The 21,372-nt window shown below is 41.4% G+C and overlaps 1 protein-coding gene across 2 annotated transcripts in view; it reads left to right on the top strand.

Moving 5' to 3' along the window:
• The first annotated feature begins 3,118 nt into the window (after nt 1-3,118).
• The window catches only part of NR6A1 (nuclear receptor subfamily 6 group A member 1), a 226,702-nt gene continuing 208,448 nt past the window's right edge, over nt 3,119-21,372 (top strand). For both annotated transcript variants that reach the window (XM_059141058.1, XM_059141059.1), the window contains exon 1: nt 3,119-3,420. In XM_059141058.1, the coding sequence (XP_058997041.1) occupies nt 3,321-3,420 (100 nt within the window). In that variant the 5' untranslated portion in view covers nt 3,119-3,320. The remainder of the gene's footprint in view (nt 3,421-21,372) is intronic.

Raw genomic sequence — 21,372 nt, forward strand, 5'->3', positions numbered from 1 at the left:
TCCTTACATACTTTCCTTCCCAGCTCTTCTGTTAGGACTTCTGCACATGATGGGAATCTTTTCCATCTGTCCTTCCGAGCCTGTTTCCTCATTCATAAATTGAGGTAAAGTACTGACTTCTCAGGATTGTGGGGGGGTGGGGTAGGGAACACTGCAGGGAAAAGATTTCATCATAGGTGCCGGCCACATGGTAGCTGCCTACCTTATAGGACTCTCTATGTTTAGGACAGTGGCTGAGGTCTCAGCACATTGTCATTTCCCTCACCTTTCTCAGTCTCAACGTAGTTGACTTTTCCCAAGGGGCATTTTCAGAGAAGGGGTGAATGGGAATTAGGATCCTCTTTAACATAACAGGTCCCATTTATTAGGCCAGGCCTTATATTATCTGCTTTGCATGCATCATGTTAATTCTCATAACAATCGCGTGAAGAAGCGACTATTATTTTCTCTCCCTTGCCTTATAAACCAGGACTTTGAGGCTCAGAAGTAACACACCCAAGGTCACAGTTATTAAGTAGAAAAGTCTGATCTGTTTTATTCATCCTTTCATCCACTTAGTAATTATTTATTGAGTGTCTATTATGTTCAGGCTCTGTGCTCAGCAGCTGGGGTTATAATGATGAAGGAGTGAAGAAAGGGATTTGACTAGTCAGATCTAGAAAAGCTTTTAGGAGAAAGTGGCAACAAAGCTGGAGTCTGAAGGAGGAGGAGAAGTTGCTTCGAAGGGCTGAGTTTTTGGTGAACTTTTTGGCCCCATCTTTGAGGGTTAACTTAGAATATGTCCACCACTGAAACCCCAGGCCTTCAGGTTTCTGCAGTGCCACTTAACCTCTGATTGGATGTCCAGGGAAAGGGAACTCATTACCTCCAGAGGACTGAGATAAAAAGGGAAGTTCTGAGGGTGCCTGGGTGGCTCAGTCAGTTAGGCATCTGCCTTTGGCTACAGTTGTGATCCCAGGGTCCCGGGATTGAGCCCCAGATTGGGCTTCCTGCTCTGTGGGGAGGCTGCTTCTCCCTCTCCTTTTGCCTGCTCTTCTCCTTGCTTGTGCTCTGTCAAAAAAACAAAAACCAGGGGCACCTGGGTGGCTCAGTGGGTTGGAACCTCTGCCTTTGGCTTGGGTCATGGTCTCGGGTTCCTGGGATCCGGCCCGCATAGGGCTCTCTGCTTCCCCCCACCACCCCCTGCCTGCCTCTCTGCCTACTTGTGATCTCTGTCTGTCAAAAATAAATAAATAAAATCTTTCAAAAAACCCCCCCAAAAAACAAAACTCAAAAAGCAACTTAAAAAAAGAGAGAGAGAGAGAGAGACAGAAAAAGAAAGGGAAGTTCTGGAAGGCCTAGGAAAGCCAAATGTCCCAACGTATTTTAGAACCCAGGACTAAGAGTGTGACCCAGAGGATCCATGTCTCTGCCCCCTTCCCACTCACACCACACTAAAGGCTTTTTTTCCCCCCTCAGGGCTGAGGAATGCTAGTAGGGAAGCAATTAGCTCAACAGAGCTATAAGAGAACACAGAGTGGATCTAGATGTCCCCTTGTGGGAAGTATTTAAAAACATGTCCCTAAGGATATATTTGAACAGGATCTTAAAAATGAATAGGAGTTTGGGAGTGGGTTGGATGAAGCCAGCCAGAGCTCCAGCTTGAAGGAGCCAAGGTTCAGGCTCTGATGTCTGATGCACTAGGTTTGGAATTCCCGTTACTGCTGGGTCACTTCATCAGTGTATCATAGAGACAATATAGGAGTTACCTTATAGAGCAGGTGCAAGGTTTAGACAACATAGCGTTCATGTAAATCTCTCAGAAAAGTGGTCAGCACTTTCCTGATTAAAGATACAATACAGGTTAACCAATGAAGGTAACACCTTCAAAGTGCAAGGAAGCGTTGCAAAACGTCCTGTGTAGCAGGGGAGAAAGGGGGTGTGATGGGAACTGTGGGCAGGGCTCAGCCCAGGCAGGGGTGTGAATGCCAGGATAAGCAGGGAATGAGAGACGAGCCATTGGTTTGGTAGGGTGGGATTCAGGGGTGGTGAGGAAGGGGCAGCCATGAGGAAGCTGTGGCATGACCCGGCAGGGGAGAGGCGGGCAAAGCAAGAGTTCTTGTTCCTTGTCTTCAAGCAGGTCAGGTAGAGCTTAGTTAGACCTGGGGTGGCAGCAAGTCCTTCCCTGGGAGTGTCGCCCAAGGCTGATGCCACGGCAGGCCCAGAGGCTGGTGGCCGCGCGCCACCTGGTGGCTGCAGAAGTTAGGCTCGGTTGGGAGCAGGGGAGACCGCAAAAGCCGCATTTTTCTCTGGGAAACTGAGGCGGCGGGGCGGGGGGGGGGGATAGGGTGGGGTTTGCGATCTTTCGATTGGACTTCGTCCCTATTCTCACCCCATTTTACAGATAAGATAACCAAGGAGAAGGGAAGGCGAACAAGGCTGGGTAAAGAGTTTCTCATGCGGGGGGCTTCAAGACACCAGGAGTCAGGAGCCTGAGAGTTTCTTTAATGGCATCAATGGCCTGGAGCTTTATTTTCCATTCTGTTGGGCAGGGGGAAAATGAAAGAGGAGGGGGAAAATGAAAGAGGAGGAAGAGAAACCGTTGTCTTTCCCGCCCACCCGGAGGTAAAAGGCTTTTAAGAGTACCCCGGAAAGGAGAGTTTTATAGATTCCATTTGCATACGAACGTAGTCACCTGGAGTTAAACTCCGGCCCTTTAATCTCTGGTCCAATTTGTCCAGAAGCCGCGGAGGAAGTCCCTCGTGAATACCTCAAAGCTCCGCCCCCTCTAGTCCCCGCCCACAGGGCTGGGCTTCATTGCACGTGCTCAACCAGCTCCTTCCCGATCCGCCCCTAGGAAAGACTCATTGTCTATGAGGGGGGATACGGGGAGTCGCAGGGTACTTTGATCTTGGAAAAATCAAATAAAGAGAAGGTCCTGAAGTAATCTTTGTTAAATTTTTTATCAGAAGTTCTTATCTCGGTTGGTGACACTGACAGGCCTTAGCCATCACTTCTCAGGTCTGCTTATCCTTCCTCCCACCCCTTCAATTAGTGGGGTCCCGCGTGGCCGGCCTCGCCCGGCGGACTTCAATTCCCAGAGTGCCCGTCGGGCCTGTGCGTGGCAGCGGCGCGTGACGTCGGGGGAGGGAGCTGGCCAGTGCTGAGGGGGCGCGGCGCGGAGGGGCGCGGAGCCGGGCGGCTCGGGGCCCAGAGAGCGCCGCGGCCGGGATTCCGCCGGCCCCTGACAGCCCCCTCCCCCCGGCGAACGACGACGACGAGGACGAGGGCGCCGGTCATGGCGGAGCAGCGAACCGAGCGCGGGCCCTGAGCACCACCGCATGGAGCGGGACGAACGGCCGCCTAGCGGAGGGGGAGGCGGCGGGGGCTCGGCGGGGTTCCTAGAGCCGCCCGCCGCGCTCCCTCCGCCGCCGCGCAACGGTGGGTGAGGGGCGTGCGGAACTCGGGCCCAGGAAGAAGCGATCGCCTGTCCCTTGCCCCCGGGGTTCTTTTCCTCTCAGCCGACTCTCTGGAAAGCCGCAGCGGCTCTGGGTCCCCTCAGCGTGGACCTTCACCCCGGTCCCCTTAGTTGCGGACCCTCCCTCACCTCCCCCGTGCTCCTGAGTGTGGACCCTCCCCCTCCTTCCCGGTTCCCCTCAGTGCGGACCCTCCCCCTGCCCGGTTCCTTCAACCCGGACCTTCGTTTCCCCCTCCCCCCTGTCCCTTCTTCACAGGCCTCCCCTCCCCCCGTCCCCTGTGCGCGAATCCTCCTCCCTCCCCCCAGGTCCCCTCAGCGCTGAGCCCTCCCCATCCCCTGGGTCCCTTCAGCTTGGACCCTCGGCGGCTCCCCCACCTCGCGTCCCGTCAGTGGGGGTTTCCCTCCCCCTCGGGTCCCCTGTGCTCAGAGCTTCCCCTTTCTCCCCTCGGAGGGTCCCTTCAGCGCCCTCCTCTCCCCTCCCCCCGTCCCCTCGGCTCCTTCCCACGCGGGTGCCCCCTCCCTCCGCGAACGCCACACCCTCGTTCTAGTCGTTCTCTGCCCTCACCTTTCTGGAGCCGCTTTCCTACTCTGCAGTCCCGCGCTTCCCCTGCCACCCCCGTATGCACCGCGAGCCTCCACCTCTGCCCCGACCCCCAGTTCGTTAGCTCCCGGCTCAGCGCTTCCTTTTCGGATCTTTCGGTGCCTGCTCCACACCCCATTCCTCTGCTCCTGCCTCCGCCGTACTCAGCCCCCTTCTCTGCAGGCTCAGCTCCCTGGCCCGACCGGGGGCTCGGGACACCTGCCTCTTCCCTCCCTCCAGCGGCCCGTCTGGGTCCGCGCCTTCCCATGCTCAGTTCTCCCCTTTCCTTTCGCGGTCCGGGACCCGGGCGCTGAGAATTCCTCACCTGGCCCGGCCCTTCCTCCGGCTCTCCCCCTGCCCCCACGTCCGGGCCAAGTCCTCGGGTTCCTCCGGGACGACTTGCCTTCTCCACCCCCCCCCCCGCCCCCAACTCCCTTCCTCTGCGGGGTGTTTTATTTGTATCTGTTTGATATTTTCCCCCCTCGGTGTTTGCCGCGGAATGTTTTTATTGGTAACGTGTAAGGAGCTTTTGTGAGGTCGTAAAAGGTGAACTTTTGAACTTGGAAAGCGCCCTGGAGCAATTAGCGCAGGCGATAGCCCCGGGAGGCCTGCATTACAAAGGGTGCTCGTACAGGCGGGCAAACGCTCCGGCTGCAAACCCGATTTATTTATTTATTTGCCCTGCCTTCCACCTTTCACATCTCCTCATTTCCGAATAAAGGGCAGGCTCTCAGAGATCAGCGCCTCCTCCCCTCTCTGCGCCATAAACTCGCAATTCTCTGAAAGATCTAGGACCGAACAGTGTCTAACAAGTAACAGATTTCAAATTGAATGCAAACACCCGGGACAGTTAGGAGGCACTAAAAATTAATTGCTTCAGTAAGAAGTTTCTCAATCAGGACAGTGACCGGGCAGGTGTGAAGAAAGTAACCTGAAAATAGGTCATTTAGGCGCTCAATTGTGGAATGAATGAGGAGCTACGGAAGGAGAGAGATTTGGGGGTTAATCTGCGCCTTCGTGTACTTATAAACTCATCAGACATTTACTGCCAATTCAGTAGATCTGGTATTTTTACCAGTTAAGGGAAAAGTTGGTTTAGCAGAGAGCCTGGTTAATTTCACTTGATGTTGCTGACCAAATAGTGGTATGTTTTAAAAGCTCTTGTCCTTTTTTAAGATGTATGTGATGTGTGGTATCTGGGTGGCTGACAGTCCCCCGGGATGTCTTTGGAGAATAATTTCTGAATGTGAACATGTTTGAGATCAATAAAATCCCGTGTCACAAAGGAGGAGGCTGGAATCCATCGAGGGTAGAAGACAGTATCATAGGAACAAAGGATTTCTTTAAGACTTTTGACTTTTTAAGCTTTTTAAACAGAGATTTCTTTTGATATTGATGTATGAACGTTGTAAATCCTGATCTAAAATTTATGATGCTGATTTTTTTTTTTTTACCCAATTTACATCTATCTTATAGCCCATATTAAGGGCATATATTTTCATAATGTCTTTCTACGTGTGTTTACTTCCTGTACCCACCTGTGCCTAATATGTAGATGATCGATTTTAGTGCAGACATTACTTTCAGTTCTACTTGAGAATGTTGTAAGGGAAGCCTAGGAACTGCATTTGCTATTAATTATTCATTAGTACATTTTAAAGAACTCAATGGTAATTTTAACTCTTAATCAAATTTCCCATTCATAGTCTCATTTCCTCAATTGGTCAGAACCATTTAAAAGAATGTTATTGAACATTCCATTTAGACCAGGCTGGCTTTAATATTTTACATGAGTCCATTTTAGTGCTACAAATATTTCCTTTTTCTTGAAAACACAGTGGGACTTTGGGCAGTTTGATAGGGCTTAAAAGAAAATACATGAAACATTAGACTGTTGTGGGATGTTTTATTTTTCAGTGTAATAATGAGTATTTTGTAGTGTTTTACAATTTATGTTCATTATCTATTGTAATTTAGCATGCTTACAATAGAATTAACAGAATAGAAAAAAAAAGTTTACCTTTGAAATGGTGGGGACTTTTTTTCCCCGCTTTTATACTTATTAATATTTTCCTCCAAAAGTAAGTGAAACTGCTTAAGTTCTAAGCAGAGTAAATAAATTCTCCTGGCTTTTTAACCTAATGACTGATTTCCATTTTGCATGAAATATTTGCAGTGGTTAGCTATCTAGATAGGAGGTCTTTCGGTTTGTGTCATGAAGAAATAAACTGGAGGTGGAATTTTAGAAATGTTTTCCTGCCGGAAATGCCATTAATGCTGAATTTACAGTCTTTTAGATGTTTTTTATTATTCTATCAGAACAGTTGCTAGCCTTTTGATGCACCATCACCCTTTCAGGAATTTCATGTACTGGTTGCGCTAGGTATTTTCAGTTGTTGCTCTAGGTTTTCATAACACGAACTCATTTAGTCATAATAGAAGACTGCTCTCTTTTTGGGGTTTCAAAGGAGGAGGATTTGAGGAAGTATATGCTGACTATTAGGTTTGTTGTATTTTTAATAGAATGAAGTAGTCTTTTCGATATTTTAAGTAAAAGGAAGGTTATAAGTCATTACCAGTAATTAAAAGCATGTTTTGTGTAACTATACTTTGGAGGAAATGAGGAGAAATTCGCTAATAATTTGACGCCTTTTTCCTTCTATGAGCGTGTCATGCAAATCTGAAAATATCTGAAAAATATCAGATATTTTCCATGACAGTTTAACATTTAGTTCTGTGACTTTAAAAGTTAATTCTGAGTCACCTCAGAGTTTTCTACTTTCATTTAAAAAAACAAAAACAAAAACATGCTGTGGTTCTGTTTTATACGAAGGGCACACAGGAATTTTTTAGTAAGTTCTTTGACCTCCAAAGAACACTGAAAGGCTACAAAGAATAAACAGGTTCACTGCTGATTTTTGAGCAGCTGAGGTGTGAGATGACCACATTTCTGATATCAGGTTTACCATCAAAATCTTTGTTAGCATTTCTGTTTCTTGTAATGAAAAGATCATGAAATCCTTCATAATCTATAAATTATTCTGAATTACATAGGAAAAAGGTGTGTGGTGTGTGTGCATTGGCATGTGAAAGGAAGTTAGATGGGGAGGAGGAGGGAGAGCTAAGCGGGGAAAAGAAAACCTGGTAGATTTGCTAAACTATGGCCAAATCTTGCCTTTCCGTATTTTATTCATAACTTCTTGGTTATTCTTTTTTTCCCCCTTTTCCTGTGGGGCAAAGGTAAAAATCAAGCCTTAGATTAAAATACCTAATTTTAGGTTAGGGGAGAATAGGGTTTAGAAATGCCAACTGCTAGTATGATATTGATAAAGAAGTTTTTTATGCCACTTGTGTTTGTTGTGCAAGTTGCCTTAAATTGCTAATGAATGTTTGTATGTTTGGGGGCCTGGGGCTGTGTTAGTGTGTTTCATCTTGTAATTAAGACACCATCACTTAAACTTTTTATAACTAGATAGATATTTATTGGTTTGTGTTGAATAAGTTGGTCCGTTGGTGAATTTTGTTCAGATCACAACCTCTGGCTTCAGAATTTCAAAAGCCAGGAAACTTAGTTTTCAACAAGCTCACTTAGATCTCTTCGGGGTTTTGTCATAATTTTTAGTTCTTATATTTACCTTTGTGTTCTAGCCAAGTTAAAGGACACTTTCTGTTTAAGTATTTGTTTCCATATAGGTTGAAGGCTAAATTCAAGAGGATGCCTTTTAAGAGTAAATTCTATATTCTTGGTCATATCTATTCTTTTTTTTTTATCTTTTAAAGTAGGACAATAAAAATACCTTATTTTGTGTGAACCAATCACCTTATATGTGAAAATGAGTCACAGTCAAAAAAATTAAAGTTCTGAATCAAAAGATAAAATTTGCGTTCCTGCACAAAAACCAAATTGTGCTTGAAACAATTTTAACAGAAGTAGCTACTGAATCCCATGCAAATACTTACTTCTTTGCAGTGCTTTGAAAGTATTTCCAAAACCAAGACATTGTAAGAGAGTGTTTTTTGTTTCAAACTTTTGTATTCTTTTTTTGATTCAAACTGGCATTTTTAAGGTCAGCTTTTTCCCTGGCTCAGGTAATTTCTTAAGGGTTTACGGATGCTTTTGGTTGATAACTAGAGTTCAGAAATACCAGAATTATTGAAAGTCGGCAAGAAGTCCTGAGCAGGTAATTGATTTTCGGTGCTGAGTCGTGTTAGAGCCAAAGTTGCAGATTCCTCTTAGCTTAGCCTAAAAAGAAAAAAAAAAAAAACCCAAACTCTCCAAAAAACAAAAAAACCCCTCTGGGTGTAACTTTGATATGTACAGTAGTACTACAATCAAGCCCAGTATTTATTGCTTGTTTTCCAACATGGCTTGTCTTTGCGAAAAAGATAAGGCTGTCAGACTACAGATAATGAAAATTAGGAGGAGACCATTGTGAGATGTCTTATTGCTTGCTTTTCAGTGTGGTTTAGAACTAACTGTAAAAGAGAACTTTGTTTGAAAGAATAAGATATTTCCGACTTTATTTTGTCCTTCCCTTATTACCTACTATTAAATAGCTGTCTGTGTAGAACACCTTCTCAAGAAAACAGTTTTTTGCTAGTTATGATTATTTAAATAAGACTTCACTAGGTAACCCGGTAATTCTAATTAACAGTGATTTAGTTGGGGAGCTAACCAGGATTTCCTCAGCTGGCTGCTGGGGAGCTGAATTACTTTTTTCCCCACCCCCAGCTACACCAAATCTTTTGATCCCTAAGCTACAGTGGTTGTCATTTGAGAATGCAAACTGAGAGAAAATATGTTCTGAAGTTAGCCTACTTTGAGGCTTCACTTGCATTTTTGAATTTTTGTTTTTGAAAAAATGGGGATAATTGGACCTTCAAAATTTGTCTTGGATGGAGCAAATTCTCATGTCTCAGTAGAAAATTCCTTAAAAATACATTTCTTTAAGAATTTTGGGGTTGTTTTAATACTGACAGTCACTATTTCAAAAGAAATTCTTCTAATTAGAAATTCACAGGAGACATTTAAGCATTTGAGTTTCTTTAGGAATGAATGGGTATTGGGGAAAATGAGCCTTTATACAGCGGAAAAATTTTCATACAAGGTAGTTTGTGGTTTCTCTATCACTATTATAAGTTCAAATAAAGAATCAAAAATTCTTATGTCATACCAAATAAACTCTATAGTTTATTACATTAAGAGTTAACTTAAAATATATTCAAATAATGAGGTCTTTGGATCCTAATTGCAAACTGTACACCCTTCAGTTGTTTATATTAGAGAAGCTATTCAAGCATAAACCACAGATGGCAGTAGTAGCATATTTTTCTATTTTCTGGAGGGATTCTTGCTTTTAAGTTGGTGTCAATTCTGTGAGCACTGTTGATAAGTCAGCTGGCAAGTGTAATGTTTCCAAAACCCAATTCCCTAGGCAGCAACATGTAATGTATTCCAGAAACAAATCCGAGCATTTGATTTGAAGATACACTCTGTGGGTGGTTGGAACCAGAATAGTGACTTTGTTGAAGGGGGAAATTATAAGAACAAGTTGTTAATAATAATGATAGAGGGCATTGTTTGAGTAACAAACACATTGGAACTGTGACTATGGTATTAGCAAAAGATATATTAACCCTAGATATTTGCTTGAACAACTATTTGCATTGGAAACAATTCACAATTCATTTAAAAAGTACTCCAGAATCATAATTTTGAGAGAAGTGCACAACTAAATTCCTTATGTGGGAGAGATAACTAGCCTTCTCAGCTTTTATATGTAACCTAATACATTTCATAGTATCATGGAATTCTAGATCTGTCTATAAGAGCATTTCAGAGGTCTATGAGTGGGTTCTGCTTGCTCTTCTAGTTAGTCACTATAGCATCAAGATTCCTGTGTTGTTAATTTTCTCCTTTAAAACACCGCTTGAAAAGGACATAATTGATTAACCAAATTTTTAAAACTACTGTGATATTCCCTTTGAATCCAAAGGAAACAGAGGTATAATCATAGTTTAAGACTTGGGAAGCATTTCATTAACAAATCTGTGCCAAAATGAAGGACAGGCTGATTTCATTGAAGGGAACTGCCTTATCCTATATTTAGTTTTCATTAAAATAATTAATTTTATGTAACTCATGCATTTATTTCAATCTTGAAGCTGTGTCATTTTGGAAGCATTAAAAATTAAGTCTCGTTACCCATTTTTGTTAACGTCTTAGAGATCAAATGCAATGTTCTTTGTATCACAGTTAACTCTAACTTAATTCAATTTAGTTTTTCTCAGAAAAAAAAAGACACGACACTTTTATGAAGTCTTACACATTTTTTATCCTGCTTCCTCATCTCTTGCCTTTTAAAATTTATAAAAGAGTAATGACAGTACTCAGTTGGATTGTATTATTTTCTATCATTCATCATTTGTTGATCGTTGGTTACTGGATTGTTTTAGATGTAATTTCTTCCCATTCATTGAGTCCTTAACTTCGTTATCTATATTATCTAAACCAGTGGTTCTCAAAGGTGTTTCAAGCACTTCTGGGAGAGTCCCTGAGACTCTTTCAAGAGGTTCTTGAGGTCAGAGCTACTTTTATTGTAATATTGGCATTATTTGCCTTTTTCACCTTGTTGACATTTGTACTGATGTTGCAAAAACAATGGTGGTTGAAAACTGTTTGCACCTTAGACGAAATCAAGGCACAAATACACTGTACGAGTAGTCATTGTATTGTCACCTCCATGCACTTGTGTTTTTTTATTTTTTAAAGATTTTATTATTTATTTGACAGAGGGAGCGAGAGAGCACAAGCGGGGGGAGTGATGGAGAGAGAGGGAGAGACACAGGCTCCCCACTGAGAAGGGAGCCTGATAAGGGGCTCCATCCCAGGATCAGGACCCAAGCCGAAGGCAGACGATTAGCCGTCTGATAAACGCAGGTGCCCCATGCAGTTGCATTTTTTTAAAAGCATTTCACCTAAGTCTGACTTTGATGAAGGGGTAAAAATGATTAATGTTATTAAATCTTGACCCTTCAGTACACATGTTTTTGATATTCCATTGAGGAAATGGCAAGTAGGCAAGTACACACAAAGAATTTCGACTGCGTACCAAAAGAGAGTACTTGGTTTTTTTTTTTTTTTTTTCCAAAGATTTTATTTATTTGCCAGAGATAGAGAGAGAGAGTACACACAAGCAGGCAGAGGGGCAGGCAGAGGCAGCGAGAGAAGGAGGCTCCCTGCCGAGCAAGGAGCCCCATTCAGGACTCGATTCCAGGACCTTGGGATCATAACCTGAGCCGAAGGCAGCGGCTTAACCAACTGAGCCACCCAGGTGTCCCCGGAGTACTTGTTTTAAGGAAAAGTGCTTGTGCAGTTACGTTGTAAGCTGAACCAGTAGCTGCTTTTTTTAGTGGAACACTGTTTTAATTGAAAGAGCAGTTGACAAACTATGGTTTATTTGGACTTACGTATTTGGCAGTCCATTCTTTTGGAAAACGAACAGTGAACTTGTTACATCAAGGAAAACTGACAGTATTTGTTGCTGGTGAGTAAAATTTGACCTTTCAGATGGCAATTGGAATTTTGGAAAACTTATGCCTACCACTTTGAGTTTGACAGCTACCCAGTATTTAAGGCCTTTTCTTTTCTCTCTCTTTTTTTTTTTTTTTTTTTAAGATTTTATTTATTTATTTGAGAGACAGAGATCAGGCAGAGGGGCAGGCGAGTCTGGGGGAGCAGGCTCTGTGCTGAGCAGAGAGCCCCATGTGAGGCTCAGTCCCAGGACCCTGGGATCATGACCTGAGCTGAAGGCAGAGGCTTTAACCCACTGAGCCACCCAGGTGCCCCTTAAGGCCTTTTCTGAAGAAGAAAAGTATCACTATTAACAAATTTGGTTTTATATTGATATTATATATAATGAAATGTGCTAATATTTTGAATATCATATTTCAGTGAAGGAATATTTTACAGGTCACTGGTGTGTACAGAATCATGTTCAAAGGTCGATAGACCAGTGGATTTTAAGTGACAGAATACACAAAGTTCATTGATACAGTTTTATATTTCACACTGAACTAACTTTTTTTTTTTTTTAGAAGATTTACTTTAGCGAGAATATGGGGATAGGGGTAAGGAATGGGCAGAGGGAGAGGGAGAGAGTGCCTTTAAAAAAATTTTTTTTTAAAGATTTTATTTATTTGACAGAGAGACAGTGAGAGAGGGACCACAAGCAGGGGGAGTGGGAGAGGGAGAAGCAGGCTTCCCGCAGAGCAGGGAGCCTGATGCAGGGTTTGATCCCAGGACCCTGGGATCATGATCTGAGCCCAAGGCAGACACTTAACAGCTGAGACACTTAACACTCTCCCATGCGCCCCGGGAGAGAATGTCTAAGCAGCCTCCACGTAGAGCAGATGATGATCCTAAGATCACAATCTGAGCCAAAACCAAGAGTTGATTCTTAGCCGACTGTGCCACCCAGGCACCCCTCATACTGAACTAACCTTTAAGAAACTACTTCTAAGGGGCTCCTGGGTGTCTCAGTGGGTTAAAGCCTCTGCTTTCAGCTCAGGTCATGATCCCAGGGTCTTGGGTTCGAGAGCCCTTCATCAGGCTCTCTGCTCAGCAGGGAGCCTGCTTCCCCTCCCCTCTCTCTGCCTGCCTCTCTGCCTACTTGTGATCTCTGTCTGACAAATAAATAAAATCTTAAAAAAAAAAAATTACTTCTAAAACATTTAACTGAGTTTTGGTGGATTATCAAAGAAAAATATCTACAATTATTTTATTTTTTTTAACAAATTTTTTTTTTTAATTTATTTATTTGATAGAGATCACATGTAGGCAGAGAGGCAGGCAGAGAGAGGAGGAAGCAGGCTCCCCACTGAGCCGAGAGCCCAATGCAGGCCGTGACCTGAGCCGAAAGCAGAGGATTTAACCTAGTGAGCCACTCAGGTGCCCACTATTTTAGTAAGCAAATACTTCTTCCTTTTCCAATCATAAATCTCAGGCGATATTTTCTGCCTATACTTCAACCAAAACATTTTATCACATTGTGATAAAATGCATATAGAAGAATCTAGCTGCCAGAATTAAGCCAGATGTTAAAGAGATTACCAAAAATACAAAACAATGCCATTCTTCTCACCAGTTTTTTTGTTGTAAAATAGTTATTTTTCATAAAAATGTTATTTAATGTGATGGGTTTGTTACTTTTAAATGAGTAGTCTTAAAATTTCTCAAGTTTTCTAGCATGATAAATGATCGATAGTTTTTACCCACATAAACATTAGCTCATGGAAGTCCTCAGTTATTTTGAAGAATGTAAAAGGGGTTCTGATCCCTCAGACCAAAACTATGTGAGAACTCTGTTATAAATGAATGAACCTAAGGTGTAAGAAAATGGTGACCTCACAAGATACTATTGTTAGTACTTTGTTCTTTGGGTTGTCCTTTCATTGCCTTTTTTTCCCCCCTCTGTAAAGGGACTGCAGAGAGGGGAAAAAAATGAAAGAGTTCATATTTTAAGTTTTCTTTGCTTGAGACTAAATGAAGTGTATCATAGTTCATCCTCACTGAGTTCTCTGATAAGGCTTTTGTTACCTGTTACATGAAACCTGTTGCTTAACTCTTAATTATCTGGTGGTAGAAATTTTCCAACAGAACCTGTTTCCTCACTAAGGGGAGGTTTTTAATTGTGGAAATAAATCTGTGACACACAAATACTTAATGAGTCATTCCTGTAAAAGTAGAATATTTATGTGGGATTTTAAAAGATCCTGTCTTGCTTTTTAAAACTTCCAAGAATAGCTTGCTTGTTTGCTTTCAGACAAGTTCAGCTTTCATTGACTCTTTTAAAGTTGTGATTTTGGCAATGTCATTTTGTAGATTGGTTTGCCTTTTAACGTGATTTTCACTGAGGGAAGTGGTAATAAAGCCTGTATAGAAGAAGTATCTCCTCTTCTGGTCTAAGAAAACCCTTTCCTAGTGTGAGTAACGTTTTAGTGTAAGTCAATTACTATGTTGTTAAAGAGTTAGGGATTTACTCCTAAGGGTAGTTGCTAGATAGAACACATTCTGTAGTGAGCTTGCTAGGAGAAGAAATGTCACATGACAATGTGAATAACAATAAGGAGTTACTGGATCAGAACTTAAGATGAAGCTTGGTGGGTGATGAAAGATCAGTGAGATGTTTGGACTTCCTTCCTTGAGAGCTCTGTAATTATCTTGTTCTTGGAGTTTCATGTAATGAACCTTTTAAAGCATTTTTGTATTATTCCCTCAGGGTTGCAGCTTAGTCGTAAAATACAAGTGTTTCCTTTTTCACTTTAATACTTAATTTCAAGTTTCACATGAAATTCTTAAATTCATGCTTCATCAATTGATTTGAATTGTTTTAATTACTAAAATTAATAACCGAGGCAGATTATTTTTTCTTCCATATTGCTTTACTCTTGAAATCTAACCTGTCAGGAGACTTCCTCTCTAGCCTTACAATCCTTCTTCCTTCAAAATCCCTTTTTAGCAGGATAATAAACCACCTGGGGGAACCCCCCACTGATATCTATTTAGAGGGCTTTGTTTTTTGGAAGTAGCAGTAGTTTTTGTCAGGAGAAAGGATTTTGGTTAGATGGTGTGAGAGGAAAAGAGCATGGACTCTGGAGTGTGGCAGAACAAAGATCACAGCTACGTGACTTTGCCACTTGACTTCTCTGAACTTTGGTGTTCTCATTTAGTAATTCTAGCAGTTAACATTTATATAGTAGTCTTTTTTAGAGATTTTATTTATTTATTTGAGAGAGAAAATGAGAGTATGAGAGGGGAGGGGTCAGAGGGAGAAGCAGACTCCCTGCTGAGCAGGGAGCCCAATGTGGGACTCGATCCTGAGACTCCAGTATCTCGACCCCGAGCCAAAGGCAGTCGCTTAACCAACTGAACCACCCAGGTGCCCTAATATTTATATAATATTCTAAGCACCTTACATATATTAACTCAGTTTATCCTCATAACTCTATGAATTAGGTGCTCTGTTATCCTCTTCATTTTGCAAGTGCGAAAACTAAAGTCCATAGGTTAAGCCCCAAATTTTGTAGTTAGTAACATTGTGAAAAATTGTTTCCTAGATTTAATTCTTCCCCACCTCCAGGCTATTAAGGATTAGTGACAAGGTCTGTGAAGTGCCAAGCAAAATGTCTGTCCCAAAGCAGATCCTTGTGAATCCAGGCTAGTTATAGTTGTTGAAGAGGCCCAGAACTCAGCTTCCTATAGTCACAGGATTCACTTTTAGAATTCCAAGTCACTTTTTTCTTTCTCTCATGTTGGCTTTAACAAGCCAACCAGAAAACTATTTTGTGGAGTAAGGGATAATCCTTGGTGGCCCTAAAGAGTGTTAAGGAAAGAAGGGGTTTTGAGCTACTCAAGGCACAGGTAACATATCTTGTATCAGTGTCCTCAACACTGAGCACAAGGAATTGGTGTTTTATGAATGTTGAATGAATAAATGAATGAAAGAACAGTTAGGTCAGGGATCTGAGTCTTGATTTTATCAGAGACCTTTGAATCTGAGTCCTTTGCTGGTAGTCAGAGAAAGTCTCCAAAACATATGGGAAGAGAATGATGTACTTCTTAGTCACTTGGGAAAATTGGGGCCAATATCTATGTCAAGCAGTGTGTTAAAAGGTAAATCCAAGGTTTGACCAAGGGCCCTCAAACCAGAATGTAGTTTCTGTTTGGGAATGTGGCTCTCCTTATAACTAAAATGACTAGATAAACCAGATAAAGATGAGAAGGCCAATCAACTCCTGGCTGTTTGACTGCATTGGGGAATTCAGTTTAGGAAACGATGGCTTTGGGCGCCTGGGTGGCTCAGTGGGTTAAGCCTCTGTCTTCCGGCTTGGGTCATGTTCTCAGGGTCCTAGGGAGGCCCGCATCAGGCTCTCTGAAACAATGGCTTTGTCTCTTGTACCTTTTTTACTTTTGCCACACAAAAGCTGGCTATATGGAGAAGAAGGGAACCAATCCAAGAAGGTTGATGTAACTCTTTGCAAATGGAAGTATAAGAATCACTTGTAAAAGCTTATAAAATACAGAAAATGAGTGAGAAAAATGTGGCAGTGTGGGTTAATTATGGTAGCAGTATGGTCTGCGTAGGAAAGGACTGGAGAGAAGAGGCCAACCAACCACACTATCTGGGGAGGTAGGATGCCGAGGAGCTAGTTGTTGCCTGGGTTTTGCCTGGATTCTGATTCTAACTTGTTACAAAGTCATATCTATATGTCACCTGTAAAATGAAAGAGCTAAATTAGATAATCCTTCAGGGATTTTCCAGCTTTATGATGGAACGAATTGGGTAAAACAGGAAGTTGCAATTTAGGAAAGCCCTGCCTAAAGCAAATAGCTATGATACAGCACAGATTATCTGGGAGGATTTTGATTTCAGATACTGTTCAGTCATCCCTCAAAGAACGTTTGTATTTACTGTACATACTCTGTTTACCTGTTTCGAATTTAGAACACCTGGCTGCTTTAAAGTCTGTAGGATCACATAATTTACATGCAAATTCCATTCTCTCTGTGCACTTTTATACAGATGTTTACAATTAAAGTTCTAATGCTACAATTGGTAATGTAAACTTGAAATTAGATGTAGTTTATTTTTCTTTTTAAAATGATCACTTTTCTTCCCATTTATAACCCCTCCATGCTACACTTTCTCTTTTTTAAGTACAATTTCATTCATTGAGTCAAACCTATAGTTAATTTCAGTTTTTCTCTCATTCCTTGTAAATGGATTTTTATCTGCAAAACTAATTCAACATTGATGAGATTCCTGTCCTTTTAAGATTAAATGCCCTGCATTTGAGAACTTGGATTCATTAAGGAAAATTGCAAAGCCTCCTTAAATGCTGTAGGTCTGTAAAAAGGGAACCCAGCAGGAAAGGGGCAGCAGTGCTTGGGGGAGGGGAAAATGGGGGGGGGCAGTAAGCAAGGGAGCAGCAGTTGAAATATTCATCAATCATTTTACTGGCACCAGGAAGCCAATCAGCCTTTTAGAGGAGAGAACTTAATCAATCACCTAATGTGGGAAATTACAATTGCTTTCCTACACACATAAAAATACTCTCTTACTGACAGATCAAATCTGAAAGGTAGTTGGGCTGGCCAGAATCCGGAGCTAACCGAAAGTACTACTGTGATGAAGAAATGCATTTAACATTTGAAGATAAAATTTCTTGTTTGTTTTGAGTCTTTTCAAAATGTTGCAGTGTGAGTTTGCTTTTCATACAGTGTGTTCCATTAATAAACAATTACTGAGCACATACGGTAATACAAAGTCTGTGAAATACGGTAGATTTATTCTCCAGTGCTAGTTTAAGGAGCATAGATGGGCCTCCTGGCTGGAGAAAACCCAGTGTTTCCAGTACTTCATTTGGAAAGTAACTTTAGAGCATTTAAGGGACACATCCTGGGGAACACAGTTGGAAGTGCTTGCATATAAATAAAGGAGGAGGGATTTAGCTGTATCTTACATTTAGATTTTAAGTGGCGTGATCCCTGAACTGTGTGCTTGAATTGTCTATAGCCCGTAGATACTTAGATGTGAGCTTTCTAGGAATCTAATATTTTTAAAATTCAAAATGCGTGATCATTGTAGAAAATACAGAAAATGAGGGAAAATTACATATATTAATCTTGCCTCCAAGTAACTTTCATTAACATTTTCTTATTTTTTTTCTAGACTTTCTTCAAATCCTAGTTTTTAGCTTATTGTTGTAATCATATGGTATATGCCATTATGTTTTATACTTCTTGTTTAAAGCTTTTTTCTCATAAACTTTCATTCAACAAGAATTAAAGCTGTTAATAGCATATCACAGCCTACTGTTTTTAATTGTTCGACATTTCTCACTTTATAACAATAGTGCTCAAACCATTTTGTGCTTTCTTTTAAGTTGGCTTATTTTGAAGGGATAGATTTTTAGAAGTATGTATCTCCCTCATTGTATCTTCTTAAGCAACCGGTTTAATTTAAGGTCCCCCCCACCAAGGTATCTTGTACCCTGACATCTAGGTCTATTAACAGTACCTTTATTATTATTTTTTTTAAATGCCTGGTGCACAAGATAGAACTGAGACACTGTGATAGGCTGTTCTGTTCTCATTTTTTAGAAGGATAAAGTCATTCCCAATGCCTTTTGTCCCCTGAATCATAGATTTCTGGCATCAGTTCTTACACGCACATTTCTTTCCACCCCCATCCCGGTATCTCCAGCTTCATTAGAGGAGTGTTTAGGGACCCTTCTGAGGCTGCCTTCTTTCTCTTATGGATTATTAGGGAATGGGTTGCAAAGACACTTTCAGAGCCTTCTCTGGTTGGCTCTAAAAATCTCTGAAGGATGGATTAGGGGGTATGTGTGCCAACTTTCTATTCCAGTACGACTATATCACCTTCCTCAAAGTCTTGAATAGATTCGGAAACTTACAACTGAATTTAATTAGAAATTAAATACATGGAAAAAAAAGTTAAACTTACATTCCTTTAGAAATCAGCATAATCCTCCTGGGTTCCTTAGTGGCTTTTATTCCTGATCCTGCAATAGGTTTTGATGGTGAAAAAGACCTAAGTAAATTTTGTGCTAATTTGAAAGGCATTGGCAGTTTTTAAGAGGGCTTGTTTCAGCATGGAAATAGTAACCTTTTTGGAGGCTGGCTATCTACAAATTTTGAATTAAAGCATAAATTGTGTTTGCTGAAATTAAAGAGTCTTCTAGTAATTTGTAAAATTATGTTGATTGAGGGTAAACACAAATGTTTGAAGATCATTTGCTCTGCTTCTTTGTTCTCACCACTGGTGGTCAAAGAACTTTCAATTTGCCAAGACACAGTTTTTATAATGCTCTTTAATAAGAAAGTGAATAAGCCAGCTGCTCTTTCCCTTAACTATACCAATTGCAAACCTCCTCAAGTCCTGGTTAGTAATTAAAAGGCTTGGGATGACCTTGAATCCAACTGAACTACAAAAAGCTGTATTGAGTTAAATTTATAGCTTTTGTTGATTTCAAAAGAGATTAGGAAGAATCGTATTCTGTTTGCTAAAAACATTAAAGGTAGCCTTGAGTGGTGCACATTGAAGATCAGAAATAATAAGAGGCACTATTAAAGTGCAGAAGAGAGGCCTGGAATGGACTAAAAGAAAAAAAAATTAAGTTTGTCATCTTTTCATTGAGCATTTAAAATATGTACTTGAGGGGCGCCTGGGTGGCTCAGTGGGTTAAGCCGCTGCCTTCGGCTCAGGTCATGATCTCAGGGTCCTGGGATCGAGTCCCGCATCGGGCTCTCTGCTCAGCAGGGAGCCTGCTTCTCTCTCTCTCTCTCTCTGCCTGCCTCTCCATCTACTTGTGATTTCTCTCTGTCAAATAAATAAATAAAATCTTTAAAAAAAAATAAAAATTAAAAAATAAATAAATAAAATATGTACTTGAGTAGGTTTAAGATAGGGTGGCAGTTTTCAAACTGTCAGTTTTTGGTTTGTTACAAGATCTGTCCCCCCTCCCCCCACCAATTTTAACATCAAAGAGATGTTTGAACCCAATGGGAAATCAGAACAAATGTTTAATGGTATTTAAAAGTAGCAGTGTGGGGCGCCTGGGTGGCTCAGTGGGTTAAACCGCTGCCTTCGGCTCAGGTCATGATCTCAGGGTCCTGGGATCGAGTCCCGCCCGCATGGGGCTCTCTGCTCGGCGGGGAGCCTGCTTCCCTCTCTCTCTCTCTGCACCAGCCTCTCTACCTACCTGTGATCTCTCTCTGTGAAATAAATAAATAAAATCTTAAATAAATAAATAAATAAATAAATGAAAGTAGCAGTGTATTTGGTTCTTTTTTTTTTTTTTTTTAAAGATTTTATTTGTTTATTTTAGAGGTTAGAACATGAATGGGGGGAGGACGGGGCGGGGGGGGCGGACAAGCAGATTCCCTGCTGATCGGGGAGCCAGATATTGGGGCTCCATCCCAGAACAACCCTGGGATCACTACCTGAGCCAATGTCAGACGCCTTACCAACTGAGCCACCCAGGCACTCCTGTAATTGATTCTATTCCCGCCCCCCCAAAGATATTTATTTATTTATTTGGCAAAGAGAGAGACAGCAAGAGAGGGAATACAAGCAGGGGAAAGTGGAAGCGGGAGAGGGAGAAGCAGGCCTTCCACCTAGCAGGGAGCCCTATGCAGGCTCCATCCCAGGATGCTGGGATCATGATCAGAGCTGAAGAAGATGCTTAATGGATAAGCCACCCAGGTGCCCCCCTGTAATGGGTTCTTAAAACATTTTGCAGGAGTGGGAACTTTGCTAGTAAAAGTTTGATTATACTGACACAGTGTAAAAGTAAAAAAAAAAATTTTTTTAATGCTTTATATAATATGCCATACCATAATCATAATATTTATGAATAGAGAATTGTTCTGATTACCAAAAAGGGCAGAATACATTCTTAGGGGGCCCCTGGGTAGCTCAGTGGGTTGAAGCCTCTGCCTTTGGCTCAGGTCGTGGTCCCAGAGTCTTGGGATTGACCCCTGCGTCGGGCTCTCTGCTCAGCGGGGAGCCTGCTTACCCCTCTCTCTCTGCCTGCCTCTCTGCCTACTTGTGATTTCTGTCAAATAAATAAATAAAATCTTAAAAAAAAAAAAAGAATACATTCTTAGTTGTTTAGAGAGCCTTGAACTACTATCTTGATAGCAGGAAACTTGCCACTTTCACTGTTAAGTGAAGTTTTATGTCAATTGGTGAGATAAGACATGTCTTCTAGCATCATAAATGTGATAAATCCCTGAAGGGTCCAGTCATAAGGCAAATAGTTTGAGTAAGCACTATTGTCTTAAATAGATTTTAGGATTATTTTGGTTTTTACGTTTATTTAATGAGACTAGCCTACAGTTTGATCAAAATAATTAATTATAAAATTGTGTACTTCTTTGCGTGTGTGTGTGTGAGAGAGAGAGAGAGAGAAAGGAGGAGACAGATGTACCAACCTAATTTAAAGGTTGTACTGTACAGTAGACATTGCCATTCTGGGATCCTTAAAGATAGTAATGGGGATTCTCAAGCAATTGCAGTTATTTAAAATTTGATCTAAATCATATGAGAAATAAAGTTGTCTAGGCTAAATAAATAATAAGATCTTCTGACTTTTGTCTGAAATTATTCCAACTTAGCCTGACAACACTACCACTCAGCTGTTAAATAGCAGATAGAAATTTTTGCAGAAAAAAGGGTAGAGTAAGTATTGTAGTATGGTAGACAAACCACATAGACAATTATAACTGATTTCAGTGAACTGTAATTGT

The sequence above is a fragment of the Mustela lutreola genome, chromosome 12 (genome assembly GCF_030435805.1).
Source record: "Mustela lutreola isolate mMusLut2 chromosome 12, mMusLut2.pri, whole genome shotgun sequence".
Taxonomy (NCBI): domain Eukaryota; kingdom Metazoa; phylum Chordata; class Mammalia; order Carnivora; family Mustelidae; genus Mustela; species Mustela lutreola.